At 43.4% G+C, this 16,323-nt stretch overlaps 1 protein-coding gene across 1 annotated transcript in view; it reads left to right on the forward strand.

The window, feature by feature from the left end:
- LRRC20 (leucine rich repeat containing 20) overlaps window positions 1-16,323 on the forward strand; it is a 102,487-nt gene that overhangs the window by 14,144 nt on the left and 72,020 nt on the right. Inside the window, exon 3 of the mRNA XM_077822849.1 lies at window positions 7,437-7,586. Within this exon, the coding sequence (XP_077678975.1) occupies window positions 7,437-7,586 (150 nt within the window). The remainder of the gene's footprint in view (window positions 1-7,436; window positions 7,587-16,323) is intronic.

Here is a 16,323-nt window from a genome sequence, read left to right on the forward strand (position 1 = left end):
ATGAGAGCCTGCGGGGTGAAAGTGAAGCCCAGAGGGTGGTCTGAAGAGGGTCTGAAGTTTGAGAGGGAAGTCATACAAATAGACCCTCAGGAAGGAGGGGCTGTGGCTAGCTTTAGACTATGTGTTGAACATTGTTTTGGACTTGGATACCCTAAAAGTGGTGGACTTTTTCTTTGTGACTTAGTTGGAGGGTGAACTCACTGCAGTAACCAAACCAGACTGGCAGGTTAGAAGATTCAAGCTGAGTGAGGAGAAACTGAGGCAGAGGCCAGCTTGAAGCCAGACTGGGTAGGTGGTACTGCTACACTGAATAATTCATAGTCTGCAGATTAATTCCCAGCCATCCCAAATGAGACAGGAAGGAGATGGGGCTATAGCTGAGTCCCTTCCCCTCCCTTTGCACTGACAAATAGAGTTGGCTGCTTACAGAAGGGAGAGCTTGCTGTTCTCTCCTAAGAGGAGTGATCCCTCAGCCTGTGTGCCAGGGAGCTCAAGACACATGTGCTCCTGAGTGGTAAGCACTCCAGTGTGGGCCTAGCCCTTTAGAGGACAAATAAGGGGAGCATTTTTCACCTTCCTCTGTAGCGTGGGGCACGGGTCACTTGCTGGAGGATTCTCTGCACCTTGAAGTCTTTAAACCAAGATTTGAGGACTTCAGTAGCTCAGACATAGGTTAAGGCTTTGTTATAGGAGTGGGTGGGTGAGATTCTTTGGCCTGCGTTGTGCAGGAGGTCAGACTAGACTATCATAATGGTCCCTTCTGACCTTAAAGTCTATGATTCATAGGAACAAATTTAAGGAGCCAAACATACGTTGTAAGTCAACACACTCCAGGGAGGGTGGGGAGGTAATAGTATTTAAAGGGCTCAATGTCCGGGAGGGGAAAAAATATCACGTAGAGCAGTCCAAGGGAAAATAAGGAGGAGTAATGGAATTAAAACAAGGATGATTTAAGCTGAACTTCAAGAACATGTGGATGGTAAGGCCAATTAGTCTGTGGAATGATCTCCCAAAGGAAATGGTGGAAGACTCGCTGCCTGAGTAGCTTAACATTAGCCTGGACAGAGTACTGAAAAATTTCAAAGAATCATAGAAATGAAGGGCTGGAAGGGAGCTCGAGAAGTCATCAAGTCCAGCCCCCCCTGCACTGAGACAGGACCAAGAAAACCTAGACCATCTCTTGCAGGTGTTTGTCCAACCAGTTCTTAGAAACCTGCAGTGATGGGGATTCCACAACCTCCCTTGGAAGCCTATCCCAGAATTTAACAACTCTTTTAGTTAGAAAGTTTTTCCTAATGTCTAATCTAAATCTCCCTTGCTGCACATTAAGCCCATTACTTCTCATCCTACTTTCAGTGGACATGGAGAACAACTGATTACCTCATCTTCATAACAGCCCTTAACATATTTGAAGCCTGTTATCGCTCCCCGCTCAGTCTTCTTTTCTGAAGACTAACATGCCTAGTTTTTTTTAACCTTTCCTTGGGTCAGGTTTTCTAAAACTTTTAACATTTTTGTTGCTTTTCTCTGGACTCGCTCCAATTTGTCCACATCTTTCCTAAAGTATATTGCCCAGAATTGAACACAGTACTCTGGCTGAAGCCTCATAGAATTTCAGGTTTGGAAGGGACCTCAGGAGGTCATCTAGTCCAACCTCCTGCTCAAAGCAGGACCAATCCCCAGCTAAATCATCCCTCACCAGTGCCAAGGAAAGGAGGACCGTTATCTCCCATGTCTTACTTAGGATACTCCTGTTAATACACCCCAGAATGATGTCAGCCTTTTCCCCAACTGTGTCATATTGTTGACCCATATTCAATTTGTGATCCATTATAACCCCCAAATCTTTTTCAGCTGAACTACCAACTAGCCAGTAATTCCCCATTTTGTAGTTGTGCATTTTTTGCTTCCTAAGTGAAGTACTTTGCACTTGTGTTTTATTGAATTTAATTTTGTTGTTTTCAGAACAATTCTCCAATTTGTCAAGGTCATTTTGAATTCTAATCCTGTCCTCCAAAGTGCTTGCAACCTCCCCTTCCCCCAAGCAATATGTCATCTGCAAATTTTATAAGCATCTTCTCCACTATGTTATCAAAGTCATTAATGAAAATATTGAACACTACTGGGCCCAGGACTTACCCCTGTGGGACCCCATTAGATACGCCTCCCAATTTGTCAGCAAACCATTGATGACTACTGTTTGAGTATGGTCTTTCAAACAGTTGTGCGTCCACCTTATGCACCTTATAGTAATTTCATCTATACCACATTTCCGTAGTTTGCTTATGAAAATTTCATGTGGGACTGTGTCAAAAGCCTTACTGAATCAAGATCTATCACATCTACTGCTTCCCCCCATCCATTAGGTCAGCAACTCTGTCAAAGAAGGAAATTAGGTTGGTTTGGCATGATTTGTTCTTGACAAATCTATGCTCTCTCTTCCTTATAACTGTATTATCCTCTAGGTTCTTACAAATTAATTGTTTAATAATTTGTCCCAGCATCTTTTGAGGTATCGAAGTTAGGCTAACTGGTCTATAATTCCCTGGGTCCTCTTTGTTTAGTCTCTAAGGTGCCACAAATACTCCTTTTCTTTTTGCGAATACAGACTAACACGGCTGTTACTCTGAAACTTCTTAAAGATAGTTACTATGGCTTGGTCAACGTAAGGCAACTTGCATCGACCTAATTATGTCAGTGTACACACTACAGCCTTGCTCCGACCGATGTAAGTGCCCTACTACAGTGGCATAACTGCACCTCCAAAAGAGGCGTAGGCCTTATGTCAGTATAATTAGGGTGATGCAGTGCCTGTGTAGACACTGTGTTTACTTATCCCAGGCTCCCCGTGGTGGGTAGTGGGAAGCCAAGAGCCCGGACCAGGGGGGCAGCCGGCTCCTGGTGGGGAGCCGAGAGCCTGGGCTCTCAGCCCCCTTCCCCCCACACTGCCCATCTTAAGTCGGTGGAAGGGCCCCTGGTGAGGACAAACACCACCAACAGAAGGAGGGTAGTGTGTGCATGTACTACCACAGTATGTTTCTAGTGTAGACTTGCCCTATGTTTGCCATTCTCCACACCTCTGGGACCTTGCCTGCCCTCCAGGAGTTCTCAAAGGTAATTGCTAATGGTTTTGAGATTGCTTCAGCTAGTTCCTTAAGTACCTTAGGATGAATTTCATCAGGCCCTGCTGACTTGAATACAATACATTTAACTTAGCGTAATATTCTTTTACCTGTTCTTTCCCTTTTGGCTTGTAATATTGTTACTCCTTGTTATTAATATTAAGTGCATTGAGTATCTGGTTGCCATTAACTTTTTTAGTGAAATCTGAAGCAAAATAGGAATTAAGCACCGTCGTCATATTTTAGTTCTCCTTCCACAGTGACGTAGAGGACCTGCACTTTTCTTTGTCTGTCTCTCGCTCCTAATGTATTTAAAGAACTTCTTGTTGTCTTTTGTGTCCCTTGCTAAGTGTAACTCATTTTGTGCCTTTGCCATTCTGATTTTGTCCCTACATGCATGTGTTATTCTTTTTTACTCCACCTTAGCAATTTGTCCATGTTCCACTTTTGGCAGGATTACTATTTGATTTTCAGGTCATTAAAGAACTCCTGATGGAACCATATTGGCCTCTTACTGTCCTTCCTGTGTTTCCTTTGCTTCAAGGTAGTTTGAAATTGTGCTTTTAATATTGTCCCTTTTGAGAAATAGCTAGCTCTCCTGAATTCCTTTATCCCTCAGATTTTCTTCCCATGGGGAGCTTACCTGTCATTTCTCTGAGTTTGTTCAAGTCTTCTTTTTTTAAGTCCATTGTCCTTATTCAGCTGCTCTCACTCTTTCCTTTTCTTAGAATCATAAAATCTATAATTTCTTAATCACTTTCATCCAAATTGCCTTTCATCTTCAGATTTGCTACCATTCTCTTGGTCAGAATGAATTCTAAAATTGCTGAACTTCCTCCATTTTTCTGAAGCAAAAATTTGTCCCAAAAACATTGCAAGAACTTACTGGAAATTTTGTGTTTTGCCGTTAAGTTTCTCCAGGGGGCAGTGGGGCTCAGGCTTCCAGCTTCAGCCTTGGGGTGATAGGTGGCAGGCTCCAGCCATGGGCTCTGACCACGGTGCTTTGGGCTCTGGATTTTGGCTGCGCAGCGGCTGGCTCCGTCTCCCGGCTGCAGGGCTCAGGTCTCGCCACACCACTCCTGGTCCCTGCTGTCCGCCCCCCAGGCCCTCACCCATCCATCCCATCATCCCTGGCCCCTGCTGCCTCCCTACCCACCTCCCCATACAAGGCTTAATTTGTCCCCCGGCTTGACAGGGCTGAGTAAGTCTGCTTCTGTGAAAAGTGATGTTTGTATGTTTGTTAGTATCACTTTTCACTGCCTCCCAGCTAGCTAACAAGTCTGCTGCTGTGAAAAGTGATACTAACATACAAATATCACTTTTCACAGAAGCAGACTTACTAGCTAGCAAGTCTAAAAATAAAAATGCAACCAAAAAAGCAGAAGAAATAACAACAAAAAAGCCAAGAACATGCAAAGCATCTTATTTGTGTTTCTATTCTGTTTAGGTCCAGTAAAGAATAGAGACCATGGTACATTATTTTTATTACTGAGTCTGCAAAAGAACCCCTACATAAATAAATTGCTATGATTTGGACCTGTGTATATTTATTTGTTTTTCTAAAATTAATTAAGTATTTTAGGAAAAACTGACATAGTGGCCACCAGCAAAAGTTGGTGGCCACACTCTGAGGCCACCAAAAAATTCGTTGTGAAAAGCCCCGCTCTAGCTCATGTATCATCAGTGATGAAGACTCTGCAGGTGAAAGCCTGTGCTCAGTTGCACCTGTGCCAGCCTCTTACATCTTTACTTACCCAGTAAAGCAACTGGAATGCAATTGAGTTCCACAGGTAGCCCTGCAGTTGGAATCTGGTTCTCAATTGTGTCCATGAAGCATGAGCTCACGGTTTCCTATCTGTGATGGCTCTGCAGGAAAAGCCATACAGTGATGTCACTAAAGTCAGCAAAGGTGATTCTGAATCTGTATGGGGAATGGGCCTGTTGCATTAAACAGGGGCTACTTACACATAGTTCCTGTTTCAGAATAGAAATGCCCTTTGAATCTGGCTTATGTAAAGCCTTCTGGCACAATTAAAGGCCCATCATTTTGAACATAAGAATGGCCCTACTGGGTCAGACCAAAGGTCCATCTAGCCCAGTAACCTGTCTTCTGACAGTGGCCAATGCCAGGTACCTCAGAGGGAATGAACAGAACAGGTAATCATCAAGTGATTCATCCCCTGTCGTTCATTCCCAGCTTCTGGCAAACAGAGGCTAAGGACACCATGAGGAAGAGGAGAGCTTCTAGAACAAAGGATTTCCCATCTTCTGATACTTACACATTTTCCTTAGCATTGGTAAGGTGGGAGGGATAGAGACAAAGACAAAAAGATGGATAAGTGTTTATCTGCATATTTAAAAATCAACATGAATTTGAAGTGTGGGATTACGATTGTAGAGACAACATGGAGTATGTGATGAATGGGGACTTAGTCAGGTCATTAATCACTGTGTGTTTACACTGTAAACTGAGGCAGATTGTTTTTCACTTGGGATTAACCTCAAAGTGATTATAAGAATTCAAGTTTATCAAAACCAGCAGTGCTTCTTGCATACTATGCTTTGTTCTGCTAAACATGCCTGTGTACAATAGTAGAGTACTGTATTTGTCTGTAATGCAAATTTAGAGTGGAGATAGATGTGAGTAGGGGCTTGAGGGAGCTAAGGAGAGAAATTCAATGAACAGCAACATACTGGAAAGGCAGATATTGATTACTTGCCTTCTGAAGTGGGCAGTTTGATAGCATCACAGAACAATTCCCCATACTCTCCTAAAAAGGAAACCAACTCTCTATTCCACTAAGGCCCTCTAATCACTTCTCAGGAGGCAAAATCACATGAAGTGCTTTTTGCTCAAGGAAGTTCTGAGATACTTGATATATTTTTATAGGTGTTCTAGGGCTCTCACCACAATACATTAGGGAGGTGTAATCCATCTTTCCCCTCATTTCCCCCAGAGAGATAGAAGAGCAACAGATGATATACTTGACATTCACCAAAAGGCCAAGGGAAATTATTGATCCTTGCTAAGAGTAGCAGGAGGGGCATGTTCCACTGTCGGTGAGGCACAATCCAAAACAACAAACTGACTGATAGCAAAGACCAGTGGCTAGCCAGATCCGTTTTAACAGCAGAAATATAAATCATCGCTTCTAGTTTACGTTTCTGCCAGTTTAAATGGATGGTACCAATGGGAGGCTACAGCTGTACTGTGGAGCAGCAACACTGCCTCCTCCTGCAGGCAGCCAGTACAAGCCCAAAAGTGTGTGGTGTTGGTCAGGGAGGAGTAAGGGCAGGATGGCTGAGGAATCTCTAATTCATTATATACCCATTGCAGCCTCTACTAACAGGATTCCTATAGACATCCTGGGTAAAAAATAATCTTCCTTGCCCAGGGGTGAATGCCCTCTCCTCCTGTGGTGCAGGCATCCTTGCTGGCAGCTCCCTGTGCCAGTGAATCTTGCCCCTACATGTAAGGGGACTGGGCTCCTATCTCTCAGCAGCAGCCACTCCCCTTGCTCCTGTCTGCCTGACCACATGTAAGTTGTTAAATGGCGCATTATAGGCTGCAGAGCTTTCAGGCCAGCCACAAGTACTTTGTACCAGAAGCTTATTGTACAGCTTGTGCGTGTGCTGCATGTATCTCCCAGGTACCTGTTCCATCTCACCACTCTGGCCTACGTCATGGCTCCCCTGAAGTCCCTTTGTGCTGGTGCCATGGAGCCACAAAGCAGCCGCATATTCCCCTGGTGCAATACCTTGGTTCAGGAAGCCATCTATCTACAGGAGCCAGAGGGCTAGCTCTGTGCCAACCCTTGGAGGAGGCTCTATTCAGGAACTGAGGGGCATTTCATGGGTAGGAGGGGGAATGGTTGGGGGTTCTTGCATCCCAGCAATTTTAATCACTGTAATATCCCATGGGAGTCATTGCCGCAGGAGCACAAGCTAGAGTTTTGGGTGAGGAAAAAGCCCTCAGACGAAATGTCACTGTCCTTGCTGTGAAAAAGTCGATGAGGTGGAGAAATTGCATCCACAAAGCAAAAACTAATATATTCTCATATCTCTAGGTAAACTTTAGGCTGTAATAATCCTCTTGCACAGTCTTGAGCTCCTCTCAGTAAGGAATGTCCTCTGTTAAACGCAAACTGATACTGCACCAGTAACGTTAGGAGTGTGACAATTTGTCTCTTCTTATGCTGTTCTCTAATTCTTATGGATAGAATAAAATGTATGAACATGGTAGTAACTTGAAGCATTCTGTGCACACTATCCTGCTCTGCATGTTTGTGTCCTTTTTTCTTTGTTTCACTACAGATTTGGCTGACTGCAAGTTGATGATGTTCCCTATTGGCATTTACAAAGTCATGAGGAATGTCACCGAAGGGATACATCTCATAACTCTGGCCAATAATGAACTCAAGTCTGTGACCAGCAAATTCATCACCACCTTCAGCCAGATGAGAGGTAGGAGTGAGTCTCCTGAAGTAACCACAAAAAAGGAGAGAAAGGGATAGACCTGTTTCTTGCCTGTAACACAATGTTTTTGACACATGGGTCTGCAGCTGTCTTTGTGAATGGTGCACTGAATAATGGTAATATAGATTCTGTTACAGCTTGTGCTAAATGGAACACAATATTTCTTATTATTTTCATTCTCATACTGTATTACAATCTCCATATAGTATGTTGGGATCTGTTCTTTCACAAAATAAACTTGGCTTCCAGTAATCCCTAAGGTGAGACATGGTATTAAGGGCTGACTTCCTTAAATGAGTATTACAGTCGTATAACTCATGGACATAAATGGTATAACTCCTGATCTGCACTTCTGTAAGGGAGATAAGAATCTGGTGTTCTATCTTGACAATGTGCCTGTGCATAAAATTACAGATGCTATATATCAACAGTGAGGTGAATTGGCAGTGCTCTGTGGTGTCACAGGGCTTGAATAATAGGGGATATTGCAGGTCAAGACTGAGGTCCATTGGCAGAGCTGTGTGGAAAGTTTTTATATGTTGCCAACCTGCACTTACCAGGCTTTTGTCAGTCCACTCAAATTCAATTTTTGAGGTGACAAGTTACTTATATCTACTTAAAATCTAGGATGAGAAATTCACACAATGAACAACCAGTGCCGGAGCTAGAAATATTTTTCTTAACACGATTATCATACAATACATAACTATTTCAGCAACAAGACACTCTGTTCAAAAACTGCTTCCTTCTCTTGAAAGAATGGACATTTTGTCATCACTTTCTACCATTTATTTTTGGCAACTGAAGAAAAGCTTGGAGGCTTTGCACATGAGATGTGTGAAATGAGAGCACAATCTCTCTTTTTTTGAGATATGTAGGTGAAAACCCTTATCCAAAGCCTATATAATTCAAGGGGAGAGTGCATTTTCAATTGAGTCCTAACAGGAGTCGTCTCCTAGTTGCAAAGGATGAAAATCCCCTCTCACCCCTCCTCTCCCCGGTGCATGGCTGAGCCACTTATCAGAAAAGTACCTATTGTACTTGGGGGCAGCAGTTGCTTCCTTGCCACATGCCAAACTTATCATTTACTAATTTGATGTCTCAGTCACACCATAGTCTCTCATCTCTTTATATACCCAGTTATCTTTTTGTATCCAGCCTTTTGGGTTCATCTGCACTATGTCTTTTAAGCTTGTAACCAGGTCATATAGCATGATTAATTTTAAATATGGTTTATGTCTATATACAGCATTGTTACTTGCTGTGGAAGCTTAGTAGCATGGAAGGGTGTAACCTTACCTTGTTACACCCTTGGATAACTAGCCATGAGTGTGTACAGAAGCTGGGACTGGATGACAGGATGGATCACTCAATAATTGCTGTTCTGTTCATTTCCTCTGAAGCCTCTGGCGCTGTCAGAAGACAGGTTCTGGACTATGTGGACCATTTAGTCTGAGCCAGTATGGCCATCTTTATGTTTTTATGTACAGGGAGGGTGATTAGGGTTCCTACATCTTTTTCTTCACATTCCTGTGCCCATATAACTCTGGAAGGAAGTCTTGTCTTATAATCTGAGAATGTATCATTTTCACAGATACATATTTTGATTTATTAATTACATAACTGTGGTGAGGTGACTATGAATGAAATGTCACTGCCAGTGCATCACTTCTCCCTTCCACCTACCATGATTTCAAGGTTTACTTTAAACCCTGGAAGTGCAGCTCTCTTTATCCTTTCTGACCCTCTATATTACGGAAAGGGGCACTTATTCCCTCTTCCATGTTCCTTCTGAACATTTCCCCTGAGTATCTGATTATGCTTCCTTCCCAAACCAATAGTACACCCTAACTGAAAAGGCCAAGGCTCTATGCCAATAGTAAATGGTGGTATCCTAGCAGTGACTGGATAGCTGGGGTAATAATGGTTTGTAGTTGCTGGAATGTAGTCTTTTACTGACTGCAAGAAGCTTTTTTGCCAGTAATGTCTTGTGAACGTAGGCAGGTACAACTTAAAGGAGTGGACGGGGAAGTGGGGATGGGAAGCTACTTTACTGTTGACGGAGATGGCCTAATGTTGATCATCAAAACTTATCACACATCATTTTTGCACTCCTGGAAAAATGGTGTTTGCTAGCTTATTTTGTTATAACCATTACGGCTGATTTTTTTTTAAAGTATTACTTTTATTTTGTAATGCAAGTAGCCAGAATAACCCAATACAAAGAGTGAGTGAGTCATGTCTAAACTCCTTATAAACAAGTGCGTGAAATAATATTTAGACTAGATTAAACCATTTAAAGAATTAGTGTTGACATGTCAGCTGTCTCTCTTTATTCAGAGCTGAGGGAGGTTAGTATTTAATTCTCCGTCTCCTCCATGTTGGACATGGAGGCCACAAAACAGTGGGGTATTCGGGGTCTCCATGGCAATGGGAGAAATAACAGATCTTTGTTCTAAACCTGAGTTTAGGATTGCCATTCAGGAAGCACTCCCAGAATTATCTGCCTCCAGTGGCATACATGGCAGACTCCAGTCCAGGGCTTCCTTTGAAGCTGAAATTTCAGAGGATCTTTGAACGATTTTTAATTAAATGTCTGTTTCTTCATGGGCTTTGGGGTTTTCCTCCTCAAAACCGCTAAACTTAAAACAAAAAATTCTTCTGGCTCAGTGAGGAGGGTGAATGTCGCACTCTCTGAGAAGTGACAGACAGCAAGCCCCAGGAATTCTGTTTCCAGGTAGTGAGGGGCTAAGGTCCACCCCTTGGGATGGGTGAGCAGACTGCATGGAAACTCCCTTCACTGAGCCCGAGCCAGAATCAGTGGCATGAAAGTAGGGTAAGGTGATTTTTTTTCCTTTTCCTTAAAGCCCCCTGCCTCTCCCCTAAGCATGGGATGCCATTCGCATAGCTGGCAGAGTAAGCAGAAAAGTTTCACTGGAGCCTTCTGAATCTCAGGGGAAGCGGGAAAGCAAGGTCCCCTCCCATAGTAACCAGGAAAAAGAAATTCCTTGTCCCACCTAGCACATATATATGAGCTATGCTGAGGTGGTTGAGAAGGCCACAAAACATCCCCTTTTCCCACAAACTGTTTCAGGTGCAAAGCCTCAACTGCCATGAAAGGTATGGGCTCCTGTGACCTTTTTGGTAGCAGTGTCTCATTTGTCCTCAGTGGTTCTGGCTCAGTCCTCGTTCTGCGCAGTTGGCTCCACTCAATCCACACCCAGCAACAGGCAGCGATGGTGAAGTGATTAAGTAGCTACTATTATTTTCAGGGAAATAATGCAGGTTACAAGTCTGCAGACTGTCCTTTCAATCTACCTGGAAATACACTGTTCTCCTCATAGGACCTCTCTCAATTAGCAGTCTCAGGGGTTTGGCCCAGGGACTGGTGAATGATATTGGTTACAGTGTGCACTTAAAAGAGCAGCAGAAAGTCTTAAAACCTCTTATGAAAGTCTCCCTTCTAGATCCTCTAAAGAGAAGGAGAAATAACTAAAGCTGGGGCTTTGAGCAGGATACCTCAACTCCTCAGCCAAACTTCCAGCATTAAGCATGAATAAGGGTTTAATTTCATGGGTGCTTACGGTTTTTAGATCAGCTAGACTTTGAGTTCATCACAAGCCTGGTTGGAAACCTGTTGATTTAACCTCTCTACATCCAACTTCAGTTGGAAAACTAAAAAAGGGTAAGGAAAAGACATTCAAAAGCAGAGGTTATGGTCCCCTTATCTCAAAAAAGGTCTAAAAGGCCTCCTTTATGCCTTTCCCCCCCCTCAGCCACTAAGCTTAAAGATGGTTGTGAGGGAACAGGCCACAATGATTGTCACCTTTTCATTAAACTTCAGGTTTTGGTTCTTAGATCTAAATTAGATACAGTTAGAATCTCGGACAATGAAATCTGGTCTCCCCTATGAAATCTGGTCTTTTGTGTACTTTTACCCTATACTATACTTTTTTATACTATAGGGTAAAAGTATATACAAGTATACAGCGTTTCTCAAACTGGAGGTCCCGACCCAAAAAAAGGGCCTCAAGTCTATTGTAGAGGGGTCACAGTATTGCCACCCTTATGTCTATGCTGCCGTCAGAGCTGGGCGGCGAGAGAGCAGCAGCTGCTGGCCGGAAATCCAGCTTTGAAGGCTATGCCGCTCCTGGTGGCAGTGCTGCCTTCAGAGCTCAGCACCCTTCCAGCAAGTGCTGCACTCCAGCTACCCAGTTCTGAAGGCAGCACAGAAGTAAGGGTGGAATACCCTGAACCCCCCACAGTAGCTTTCAACCCCCTGTTGGGTCGTGACCTCCAGTTTGAGAACTCTAACTTAAGGGCTTTACATGTTTATATTTTGCCATTTTTCAATATATATTCATGCTCTGTTACAACTCCGTAAAATTTAAGATTTAAATATCTGAAATCATGACATTCAAGATTTTTAAAATATGACCATGAAATTTACGAAAATGGATCATGAATTTGGTAGGGCCCTAGAGATGAACTACATACCACCGTGAAGCCTATATGACATGGAGGGAACTGAGAGAGGAAATTCTGACTTATCGGTGAGTTTTCATTCTTGGACCCTCCACTGTCTAGGAAGGAATACTGCAGAAAATGATCTGGGGATTATAGTGGATCACAAAGTAAATATGAGTGAACAGTTTAACATGTTGCAAAAAAAGTGAACATAATTCTGCGATGTAGTAGCAGGAGTGTTGTGAGCAAGACACAAGAAGTAATTCTTCCAGTCTACTCAGCATTGATAAGGCCTCAGCTAGGGTACTGTGTCCAGTTCTGAGAAGAGAAAACTGAGAGGAGACATCATAACAGTCTTCAAGTACATAAAAGGTTGTTATGAAGAGGAGGGTGATAAATTGTCATCAGTGGATAAGGAGAGGACAATGGGCTTAATTTGCAGCAATTTAGGTTAGACATTAGAAAAAAACTTCCTAACTGTATAAGGATAGTTAAGCATTGGAACAAATTATGTAGGGACATTGTGGAATTTCTGTGTCTGGAGGTTTTTAAGAGCAGTTAGACAAACACCTGTCAGGTATGGTCTAGATAATATTTAGTCCTGCTTCAGTGCAGGGGACTAGACTAGATGACCTATCCAGTCCCTTCCAGTCCTACATTTCTGTGATTCAATGTCAGTCTGATCCTCCCTTGGAGGACTGCATTATGTGAAGGGCTTTTTTCTGGATATTTCTCACTTAAATAGTTTGAAGGGGAAGAAAGTGTTCTTCTAGGAAACATTTATACTTTATGTCAAGTCCCTGCTGCAGATAATTTAGTTGAATAGCACTTCTAAACTTTTGTGTCACTAGTATTTTTTTTTCTTTTCAAGTTTTGGAAGCTATTGTTATGGAAAGCTCTTCCTGAGGGGCAATCCTAAACCCAGGCTCAGAAAAAAGATTTACTCTGCCTCTAGTTGTCATGGAGACAAGGAACACCACACAGTGAACTGTCTGACATGGTGCTAGAGTGAAATTTCATAGGTAAAACAGAATTTTCCCTTGTGCAGGAGTTCAGGGGAGTGGGAAAGCACCTCTTTCCAACCAATTTGCACACAAGGCCAAGAGTACAACAAGATTCTGTCAAAGGGAGAGCTGGAGTTGTTTGTGTGCTGGCTCATTTGCTTGTTTAAGTGGCACAGGTGGTCTTTTGGCTCTAGTATGGATTGTTAATGGGCTGAAGGCTTGTGCTAGAGATAGACCTTGATGAATAACCCTCTTCCAAACATGCTTGAACCATGAGAAAGTTCAGATCCAGGTACAAACATCTCTGGACAATCTCTACATCATGGATTTTGCTGGTTGCCTCCTTCGTCAGTGCAGCCCCAGACAAACAAACAGGTCACAAGACAATGCTGGCATCTCATCTGTCTGCCCTTTCACTATGTAAATTCTTCACGTTATCACAGATCTAGAAGAATGAATCCAGGTCCCCTGTGCTACCGTTAAACTTCTTAGTTCGGCCCCATGCTGCTGAAGAAATCTAGTTCAGCAAGCAGTTGCTTGCATCTTTATTTTAAATTATTTCTTTAATATTTAAGCTTATGAAATAGCTTTTCCTTCTCCTCCCCCCACCCCCACCATCTTACAGGACACTGTTTGCCTGAAGACGCTTGGCAGAAGCAAAGAACAAATCCTTCGAAACAACAAACAGTTATCTCTGTGTGGCATACTTGGTTTTATTTTGTGGGGGATTTTTGTTTTTTGAAGGACAGGACAGAGCAGGGGAAAAACAGAAACAACGGTGGTATTATTCTTGATCTAGTGCCATAATGGATCTCCTAGGTATATTCGGAGACATGAGACTGAAGGCTGAGTGTGCCCAGCAACCCAAAAGGGCAGATATGATGTAATTACATATCCTGGACAGTACTATGATACTGATTAAATGGCTGCCTTGAATGCTTTGGCTGAATTCTGACCTGAGTGGATTTAGTCTCATAATTATACAGCTCAGACTTCTAGGACCAAGTGTACTGGTGTGAATCTAGATTTCACTCTGGTAGTTTACACTTGTTTAATTGAGAGATTACCGATGGACATCATACCAGAAGGACTGAAGATAAAAAATCCTTCTACAATCTACATACCACACAGACTATGCTGCCACACACTGTCAAAGAAACTGTGGAACCACCTGATCAACATCCTCTACAGCAAACAGGGAAAGATTAAGAATGAGCTCTCAAAACTGGATACTCTCATAAAAAAACAAGCTTCCACACAAACTTCCTTGTGGCTGGACTTTACAAAAACTAGACAGGCCATTTACAACACACACTTTGCTTCTCTACAAAGGAAAAAGGACACTAAACTATCTAAACTACTACATGCCACAAGGGGGCACAACAGTGGTTCCCTTAACGCACCCAGCAATATTGTTAATCTATCCAGCTATATTCTTAGCCCAGCAGAAGAATCTGTCCTATCTCAAGGCCTCTCCTTCTGTCCCTCCACCCCCATGAACATGATACAGTTCTGTGGTGACCTAGAATCCTACTTTCGATATCTCCGACTCAAGGAATATTTCCAACACACCTCTGAACAGCATACTAACCCACAGAGACCTTCCTACCAACACTACAAAAAGAAGGATTCTACGTGGACGACTCCTGAAGGTCAAAACAACAGACTGGACTTCTGCAGAGTGCTTCTGCCGACGGGCATGGGCTGAAATTGTGGAAAAGCAACATCACTTGCCCCATAACCTCAGCCGTGCAGAACACAATGACATCCACAGCCTCAGGAACAACTCTGACATCATAATCAAAAAGGTTGACAAAGGAGGTGCTGTCATCATCATGAATAGGTCGTAATATGAACAAGAGGCTGCTAGGCACCTCATTCTACAGGCCATTACCCTCTGATCCCACTGAGAGTTACCAAAAGAAACTACACCATCTGCTGAAGAAACTCCCTGAAAAAGCACAAGAACAAATCTGCAGAAACACCCCCTAGAACTCCAACCAGGGGTATTCTATCTGCTACCCAAGATCCATAAACTTGGAAATCCTGGATGCCCCATCATCTCAGGCATTGGCACCCTGACAGCAGGATTGTCTGGCTATGTAGACTCTCCTCAGGCCCTACGCTACCAGCACTCATAGCTATCTTCAAGGCACCACTGACTTCCTGAGGAAACTATAATCCACTGGTGATCTTCCAGAAAACACCATCCTGGCCACTATGGATGTAGAAGCCCTCTACACCAACTTTCCACTCAAAGATGGACTACAAGCTGTCAGGAACAGTATGCCCGATAATGTCACGGCAAACCTGGTGGCTGAACTTTGTGACTTTGTCCTCACCCACAACTATTCCACATTTGCGGACAATGTATACCTTCAAGTCAGCGGAACTGCTATGGGTACCCTCATGGCCCCACAGTATGCCAACATTTTTATGGCTGACTTAGAACAACGCTTCCTCAGCTCTCGTCCCCTAATGCCCCTACTCTACTTGTGCTACATTGATGACATCTTCATCATCTGGACCCATGGAAAAGAGGCCCTTGAGGCATTCCACCTTGATTTCAACAATTTCCATCCCATCATCCACCTCAGCCTGGACCAGTCCACACAAGAGATCCACTTACTGGACACTACAGCGCTAATAAGCGATGGTCACATAAACACCACCCTATACCAGAAACCTACTGACTGCTATACTTACCTACATGCCTCCAGCTTTCATCCAGACCACACCACACGATCCATTGTCTACAGCCAAGCTCTGCGGTACAACCGCATTTGCTCCAACCCCTCAGACAGAGACAAACACCTACAAGATCTCTATCAAGCATTCTTACAACTACAATACCCACCTGCTGAAGTGAAGAAACAGATTGACAGAGCCAGAAGAGTACCCAGAAGTCACCTACTAAAGGACAGGCCCAACAAAGAAAGTAACAGAACACCACGAGCGGTCACCTTCAGCCCCCAACTAAAACCTCTCCAGCGCATCATCAAGGATCTGCAACCTATCCTGAAAGATGATCCCTCACTCTCACAGACCTTGAGAGGCAGGCCAGTCCTTGCTTACAGACAGCCCCCCAACCTGAAGCAAGTACTCACCAGCAACCACACAACAAAAACACTAACCCAGAACCTATCCTTGCAACAAAGCCCTTTGCCAACTCTGTCCACATATCTATTCAGGGGACACCATCATAGGACCTAATCACATCAGCCAGACTATCAGAGGCTCGCTCACCTGCACAT

The sequence above is a fragment of the Eretmochelys imbricata genome, chromosome 7 (assembly GCF_965152235.1).
Source record: "Eretmochelys imbricata isolate rEreImb1 chromosome 7, rEreImb1.hap1, whole genome shotgun sequence".
Taxonomy (NCBI): Eukaryota; Metazoa; Chordata; order Testudines; family Cheloniidae; genus Eretmochelys; species Eretmochelys imbricata.